The sequence below is a fragment of the Erpetoichthys calabaricus genome, chromosome 7, assembly GCF_900747795.2.
Source record: "Erpetoichthys calabaricus chromosome 7, fErpCal1.3, whole genome shotgun sequence".
Classification (NCBI taxonomy): Eukaryota; Metazoa; Chordata; class Cladistia; order Polypteriformes; family Polypteridae; genus Erpetoichthys; species Erpetoichthys calabaricus.
The window spans coordinates 150434489-150443842 of NC_041400.2; the positions used below are offsets into that span (position 1 = coordinate 150434489).

The 9354-nt window shown below is 33.3% G+C and overlaps 1 protein-coding gene across 1 annotated transcript in view; it reads left to right on the top strand.

Annotated features, from left to right (window-relative positions):
• The window catches only part of dmrt1 (doublesex and mab-3 related transcription factor 1), a 188106-nt gene extending 179374 nt beyond the window's left edge, over nucleotides 1-8732 (top strand). The window contains exon 5 of the mRNA XM_051929554.1: nucleotides 8347-8732. Within this exon, the coding sequence (XP_051785514.1) occupies nucleotides 8347-8495 (149 nt within the window). The 3' untranslated portion in view covers nucleotides 8496-8732. The remainder of the gene's footprint in view (nucleotides 1-8346) is intronic.
• Nucleotides 8733-9354: the final 622 nt, after the last annotated feature.

Sequence of the window (9354 nt, forward strand, 5' to 3'; positions counted from 1 at the left end):
CTTTGGTGCCTGCTCATAAAATTCTAGCATATCAGTGAAAGCTTAAAAGCACTAAAATGTTTTCATTTAATTTATTAAAATTTTAAATAAATTGTGTTTTTTCTTTTCAGAACTGAAAAGATACCAATTTCTTATTATGAATAGATGCGGTATGCATTTGAAATAAGATTTTTAAGCCAAGTTTTAAAGCTCTTGCATCATAAGTGAAAAAAGCTAGATTGTAATAACATGCAAAATTAATTTTATTAAGTATTCTACACAAAATAATCATACAGTTGAAATTAAACTGACGATTTTAATGTGCAGGCAGAATAGATAAACATCACTAGATTTGTTTAAACATGTACATATATTGTTATTATATAATAGTAAACATTAAAGATTATTTGTTAATGGTGCAGATGGTGCAACAAGTTTTCATCCTTGGTTTGATTTCTAATTAGGGTTTGCGTATTCTTATCTTGATCAGATCACTTTTTTCCCACAATCAAAAGACCATCCTATTACAGGTCTATTGTAGATCCTAAATACCCCTAGCTTTCTTGTGCTTGAGTGTTTTCAGCTAATGGACAAGCTTAATTCCTATTTTACACTCAGTGCTAACCGCATCTAATCTGGTTACTTTGGCAGGAGAAAACTGATGTAGTCTCATTACTTAATAATATTTTAAGACTAATACACCAAGTAATTTTTAGTAATGTTTTAAAATTAATATTTGACTTAGAAAGCTTTTTCATATATGTGTTTAACTAGACAAAATTCTAATGATATTCAGATACATGTATTCTTAAAATTTTTGCTAATTTCTTGACTGAAAATAATTTATAGGAGTAGCTAGAAAAGATTTTTGTGTTTTGCAGTGGTCACTTGTAGGCCCCTTAGCAGTAAGTAGTCAATTCATTCCTAACTACTAACTTGTTTTTTAGCTATCTAACCTAACAAGGATTGTATCAAACCAGTGCTGCAAGGGACAGATAAGTGGATATGTTGTACTGTATGTTAGCTTGTCTTATTCATGATTGCTCCATTAAATGTCTGTGTGAACATTTATGGATTTCTTAAATACTAGAGTAATTGCTAACAGTCAGAAGCACCATTTTGATGCCTTTTTACAGCTTCTGTATCAGCAATTGCCCAAGGCCATCTGAGATATTAAAAAGACAAAGATATGTTGCTATTGTCAGCAACTTGTACTTGTTCTTTTCTAAAGGATGCATCATAGTAAAGACATATGTTGTTAGATTTGCCTGTCTCCTAATAAATGCTACCATGAGAGGTTATTCATTAGCATACTGTTCATTAGCATACATCTTCCAAGGATTATGTTTTTTGTTACAACCATTGGTAACATTTACAAATGGTTTTTTTTGAAAGGTAGATTTTGAAATGTGGAATGACTGGTAATTTGAGAATAATAGAAATGTGCATGTTACATGTGTTATATCAGGTACATTTTCCTGTAAACAGTGTTTGTATATAGTGCTTACTGATCATTTGGCCTACTTCAAAAAAGTGCACAGTATTGTAATGCATGGTTTTAATCTCAAGGTAAATGTAGATCTAGATGAAGATTTTATATGTTTTTCTATATATATTGCTTTCATGCTTAAAATCCACACACATATTATTACATAAATCTCTTAGTATTTTCTTTTCTTTTTACATTTTTAACTATTTTGCAGATGTTTTAATTCTTCACTATATTGGAAGTTTATTGCAATTAGTGTTAATTTTAATATAGAAAAGTGTTTTGACACTTTCTTTTTGAACAGATTGGCTAACAATACAGGAGGAGAGGTGGTTAGCTGTGTTAATTACCCTTTGACCTTTCTGTGATTCTTCTTGTCATGACCACTGAACTACTGAGGACAGTTTCTAATAGCTTCATAATGGGAATTTAAGTGCCCTCAGTTGTAATGAAGGAGCACTGATGTGTATTTAAGGATAATGAAAAGAAGCCATTATAAGTGACATCTGCTTTAGTAAACAACATTTCAAGAACCACATACTGTAGAGTAGTAAAATGTATAATTATTATGTGGAAACAACATATTTTAACCATGAATACCTCTATACATTTTTCATGTATTTGAAGTTATGGAGCATGTAAGTGCAAATGACAGTATGACATTGCATTTCTGTTATTTACAACTCATCGCTACAATTTTTAACACAAGCACTACATATTAGAAGTGAGACTTAAACAGGTTTTAAAGTGTTTATGTGTAGTGAAGCACAATGAAATAAACTGCTTTTATATATAATTGAAAAATTATAATAATCTTTGGAAAATCTGTAATGTAATACATTTAAGTTTTAATAATGAAAACATTTTGTTTTTTAACTTTATTGTATATGGGATTAATAAAGTTATCTATCTATCTATCTATGTATGTGTATTATGACACATGAACACAAATAATAAATAACTTTTAAAAGATTTAAAACATCTGTCAGCTTTTCTGTCATTTATATAAAATAGGAATATTAAAGTGTTGAACTATACTTATCCTTGCAGTGTCATATTAGTTTTTTCATGTTTTGTTTTTCTTGGGCAGAAGGAGAAGTGTCACCTAAAACCCAGTTAAATGCAGTAGAGGAATGAACTTTAAAAGAAAGAGCTAATCCACAATAGATGAGGCAGAATTAAGATCTCCTTTCAAATCACTACCTTCATCTGTTGTTGTTAATGCCAGAAATTGTTCTGGCTATTTTCTTACTATACAAAGAAGATTTAACAGCTTGGAAATTTAACGTAATCCTAATTACATGAATGAGGGTTAAAAGGGCAGGGGTTTAATGCAAGTCATGTATTGTAAATGTTAGAGGTAAAATAGTACATTCTGCATTGTTCTCTAAAATACAGAGATATTTATCTTTTTATTTTTGTTCATTTATAAGACTCATAATTGTAACACTGAAGCACTGCTCTGTTTAACTAAGAAACACTATTTCTCTTTAAATGAGAATTTCTCTTTAAATGATGATTGTCAGCGTAATCATACTGCAAAAATGCATCATGCAATAACACTGTAAAGTGAAGTCTTAATTTTAGTAAAATTAGGTTTTTATACACAACAGGAACATATTGAAAAGTATGCAGGGCCATTTCTAGGTATAGACTGTCTAGGCAAGAGCCTAGGGTACCCTCTAGTGGCCAGGGTGTATTGCTGCAGCCCTCTGTAGAGATTCTTTTATTTAGTTTAGAAAAATTTGTCCTTACCAGACCGGATCACAAAAAAATCTTTATGTTGCACCTCAGCAGCACCTGCAGTGTGCACAGAACAAATTGTGTGCTGTTGCATACACTAGTGCATTCAGCATGCCGAGCATCTCGTCACTACCTGTGCGCTTGACCGTAAGGCAGAGCTGTTTCAACTTTGGCAGGTAGCCACTGCCAGGACCAGGAGTCAGAGCTCACCCCCTGGTTTTCCCACTTGTGAGGCAGCCTACCAGATGGAGACACAGCTGGGTCCCAGTCCATTCCTCTACTTCAAGCGTGGCACTGCAGGGTGAGCGACTAGGTGAACTACTCTGCGACCAACTGAGTGCTGGCAGCTTCCTCCTGTCATCACCACCAACGCCCGCTTGGCTTGTTCCTTGAGTTGTGAAGTTCTAGGTTGAGAGAGTGGGGCTGAGGAGAGAAGGTCTTAGAGGCAAGACCACTGACACTATTACAGGGACACTGGCCAGTACACCACCAGGAATTTTTAAACAATACATATACTCCAGGGGGACATTACACAGGGACACGTTTAGCACTACACCAGCACAGTTCCACTTGTCCCTCCCCACAAAAAGGCCCTGGTGGTGATGCTACAATGACCAGTCAGACTTTGAAGGGCAAGCACTGGCAGAAAAATGGAAGTTTCCAGGATTTTCGTAAAGCTAACATGACCACAGTGGAACTGTTATCTTTCTTGCAAGAAACTAATTTAAATTAAATACATCCAAATATGTGGATAGTGCTCAGAATTACAACCACTACTCCCATAACTGTAGTTTCTGCAGAGAGAAGCTTCTCAAAACTGAAGTTCATAAAAAATTACTTGAGGTGTACAATGTCACAAGACATTCTCAATGGCCTTGCAGTGATGAGCATTAAAGAATTTTGTCTTGGAATACATCATATGATGATGTTATAAATTATTTTGCTACAAGAAAGTCAAGGCATGTCCTATTTTAGAAAGACTTTATTTGCAATGTTAAGTCCCTTCATTTACCAGTAATGTGTTTCTAATATTGTTTGTTGGACTTCCTTTTTCTATATAAGTTTGTAGAGTCTGTTAAATAACTTATTTACATTCAATGTGGTTCTATTTTATTTTATTGTTCTATAAACTTTTGTATGTTTTGGTACATACACAAATATGCAGAAAAGTTCTATTGTTGTATTATTATTATATTATTCTATCCATCCATTTTCCAACCCGCTGAATCTGAACACAGGGTCACGGGGGTCTGCTGGAGCCAATCCCAGCCAACACAGGGCACAAGGCAGGAACCAATCCCGGGCAGGGTGCCAACCCACCGCAGGACACACACAAACACACCCACACACCAAGCACACACTAGGGCCAATTTAGAATCGCCAATATTATTCTATTTACATTTAATTATTTTAATTGTGTTAGTAGCAAATTGTGTCTGTGTCTGTGTTTGGTGGTGTAAAAGTTGTAAGAGGAGAAATATTTTCTTACCTGGGGCTCCAATAAAATAATGGGCTTCATGTTTGTAAAATGTAACTTGGCACTGTATAAATTTAATCAAGTGAAAATCCTATTTAATACAATTACTTTTTTGCACATTTGAATTGTGGTCAAGTACTGATCTGTTAATGAATCAGGAATGAATTAAGGGGCAGTTAAATGATCATTTGTTCTCTTTCATTTAAGGTGTATTTTAAAATGTACAGTTCATCCAATGAGCAAATTGTAACCAAAGGCAGACTTTTAAATATTTTAACTTTTATTCATATATTTTATGTATATTTTAAATTTAATAATTTCAAACATCATCCTTTGGCCTGGACAGAGTGTGAGTTCATTGCAGGGCCACTCATGTAGACACCCACATTCCCACTTACAGAAGACTATGTTACTTTCACAACATTGTACTGAATCAATAATATGTTTCAAAATTATAGAAGTGTAACTTGATGTTGTAAAGGCAACATAATTTAGTTGCTGGTTGCTGTGCCCTGAGCCTTAACCATTTTGAATGATAACAGTTTGATGTGTTTTATCATTTCAAGTTCAGAGTATTGTTTGAGTGGATTACTGCCTTTGCTGATGTACAGTGAAAGGCTACTTGCTACTAGGATTATTTGTGGTTTTAGTGTGGTATTAAGAAAACAACAAATAAACATAATACATCCCCAATGCTGCAAACATACATTCCTGTTGTAGATTAAGCTTTGTCTATGATACTGTGAACAACTTTATCAATTGCGTGTCATAAATGGAACCAATGATACCAGAAATGCAGCAAGCAAGAGCCTAAGACTGTTGTACAAATGACTGGCTACAAATTTATTTGGTATTTTTATGAACAGGATGGCATTAAAAAACACATCAAAATATGTATATACTGTATCAGTGTCACCCTTACCATTGAAAATAGCAGCCCAGTTATCTTGGTCACCTTCCCAAAAATCAATAGGTTCTCCAACCAATTCTAAATTGGGAGCAGATAAAAGCTTCGCAGCATCCAATCTTGAAAGAAATTGGATTAATTTAAATCACATTGCTATGTATTTTCTAAGGGGACATACATTTGTTTAACTTTGTTTGTTACTTCTGTTCATATTCTGTCATTCTTTACGAATGGCTGCCAAAATCATCTTCACCCTGTGCTGGAATCAGTGTGAAAACTTTGAAACAATTTGGAATTAGTCACACACTGTGATTTACTTGTGGCGACAGGTGACTGATGATCTTATAGCAACTCTGTCATTAAATGTGACATACCTTCAGCAGAAAACTGTTGCAAGTTGTTTCACGATATAAATCTGAATCTGCATTCCTGCAACTCTCTTCCTCTTTGAATGAATTTACTTTAAATGCAAAGCAAACAGCTGTTCTGACCCGTTTTTAACAAGTTAGAAAATACTTTTTGTAACTGTGGTTTGGTTTAAAATTTGTATGTATGTAATTTTTGTTGGTATGCTTTTATTGTATTTCAATTTAAAATGTAAGGGATCTCACATTTTCAATTCAATTCAGGGTTGTGGCAACTGGAGCTGACCTGGCAACACTGGCTACATGGCAGAAAATTGCCTTTAACAGACTACCAGTCTATTACAGAACTCACTTGTGTTCCAAGGCTAGCTTGGAATCAGTAGTTAACCTAACAGGCATGTCTTTTGGAATGTGTAATGGGAAAACTGTAGTGGCTGGAAGAACATCAACACACATTGGTAAACAAGCAAAATCTATACAGACCACAGCACAGCAAAGGATCCAAACTCAGGAGTTTGGATTTGTGAAACTGTAGCAGTGCTAACCTTTATGCTATCTTATCACCAATATTCATTTTATTTGTAAACCAGACTACTAAAAAAGGCACTACATACAAAATAGTGCAGTAGAAAACCGCTCGTCTGCCAGACGTTGAGCACTTTTTCAATAGAGCATGTTTGATTATATGAAAATTTCTAAAAGCAATGCAAAATTTGCAATAAATTGTATTTTGCAATAGGTGATAGGCAGTACATTATAGTGTTAATACTAGTGCTTACACCCCAGCATTATACTGGTACATTTAAGAGTGTGAAAACAACCTGATCCATAACATCGCACACCAATCTGTCACAAATGGCTATTGTAAATCCACATTTGATATATTATATCAGATAATGTTGTAAGGGTTGAGAATGTGTGAATTTTCATAAAATAGTGCCTAAATGTAAGTGACTTAAGTAACCAAAACCAGAACTGTAAAATAAATAGCATCGCTTTCAAATAAGGGAAATATTTTCTGTAATATTAAAAGCATAGTTCACGTTATTTAACCACATCTTGTAGGTTTATTATTAAATAATGCTTTTATTTCAAAATTAATTATTTTTGTAAATATATCAACCTGTATGTTTACAGTTTTCACATTTACTAAAGAAAAGTGAAATGTATCAAATAGGCTATTGTTCAATACATTTTATTGTATTTTTTATATGATAATATGCTGACATTAATGTCCATTAATTATTCAGAACTAATTACGTATTGAACAGTTTCAATGTAAAACATGTGTAAAAATGCATTTTACAGTAATTCAGTTGAAAATAAAGAGTTAATACTTTTTCATGTCATTGAACCGTTAGACAGTAATCTTTATTAAACTGTACATTGCACATAATCAAATATAATAACCACTGACACTTAACATGTCAGGGTGAAGCACAGCTTGTTGTGATTTAGCTCCCAACAAATGACTTAACAACACAGCACCCTATGCACTTTGCTAATTACATCATAGATTTCCCTTTGATGAATACAAAGCGAATTAACACAAGATTGCTAATCCACCCTTTTGCCGTTATTGTTCTACAAGAAGCCATGAAAGCCCCATGCATTTAGTTACACAAACATCAGTATTAACGATTGCCTGTTTGGAAGTGGTGACAAACTGCAGTCTGGCAGAATTCTGAGGCTGAAACCAATCAGAAAGTTAATGAGGAGAAAAATTACTTGCTCCTTAATTACATCTGTGGTAAGTAGTAGAAAAGTAAATTGTGGGTGGATTTGATCTCAGCTAATGTTTGCTTAGGGTGGTGAAGGTCAAGAACTTTAAAATTGTTTTATGTATCTTCCATAACTTGCAACTTCATAAAAAGATATCAGCACTATTGCTTGGTACATTTAAATATAAATGCTTCTGTAAATTTAATTACATACTTTAATGTGAATAAAACTGCGGAAAAGAAATTTGTGTCACATACACAGATAAGTATTCTGAATAAGTAAACTATTTCAGAAACTTTAAAAGTAATGTGTCATTCTACTTTTTCCTATAAATTCAAATACTTTGCATTTTGCTAGAAAGAATGCTTAATTTAGCCCCAATAGAAGAAATATTTGTACTTTTTATGTAGGACATGCAATAAGCATTATTTTAAACATACTTGTGTCAAAATACAGTCGCATTGCTTTTTTTAACTCTAGCTCAACAATTTTTCATTTAAAAAGATGAAATAATGGCATTGCTTTGCAGTTATTTACTGTCTACTTTAACATCAGAGTCATGAAATTACGTCTTTAAATGATTGTGTCTTAAAAACAGATTTATTTTAAACAGGTTGATAGTAACATCAGAGAGTAATATGTTTTCTTTTTTTCCTTTTCTAAGTATTTTCTCCATTTGGCTGTCAAGAAGCAGGTTCATCATGCTTGCCCACTGGTTCAGGTGGTAACTCTGGAACCACAAAGCGGGAATCTGAAGAAACCAGCGAATCTGGAACCTTTATGGTTGAGTCCATCATTGAAAGCAGCAATTAGGAACAATATGAGGCTGATTGTGTATGTCTGGAAGAGTCTTGAGTCCGTTTTCTTAATTTTAGACTTTTTGTCAGTTGCCATATTAATTTTGTTATCAGCTGTATTAAAATTAATTGAAATTATGTGAGAAAAATACAAAATGCTTTATGTGATTTTTCCACGTACAAAATAATGTACTAAAGTGCTTGTTTAATTTAATGTTATAGAAAATTTTAAAAATATTAGCATTGTTAGGCTTTTATTTAAGTCAAAATTGTAACATTTTATTTTTTGATTTTACATTGCTGGATACAGGTTTGTTGATCAAGAGAAAAGTCTTAATGTCTTCTTTCATGTATTTGTACTATAGATCAGAAGAGTTCAGTAAAAGTAGTGTAGAGTTGCAGTATGGGGTAAGGTGATCTTCTAAAATCCTGAGGCTGTCATCAGAGCTAACAGTTCAGTAGGAGATTTTATTTTGATAATTTGCTGTAAATAGTACAGTAAATTTAAATGTTGGGATATGATGAGAAAAGAAGGCAGTACAGTGATTCAGTGGTCAGTGTTGCTGTTTTCAGCTTCACGTGCTCCTTTGTGAAGCTTTTGCTTTCTTCGTGTGTGTGTGTGGGTTTTTTTATTGGGTACTCTACTTTCCTCCCAAAATACCTAACTTTTAATTGACTGGACATGAAAAGTAATTATGATGTGTCTTGCATTTGCTGGATATACCATTCAGTTTTAAATCTGACTTCAGTCCAGTAATGGAACATTAGGATTTAGTGAATACATGGAAAATGGCCAAAGAGACTGTATTATTATTATTATTATTATTATTAATGTATTAATATTTAGCATATATAAATCTGTTCTGTATGTTCAC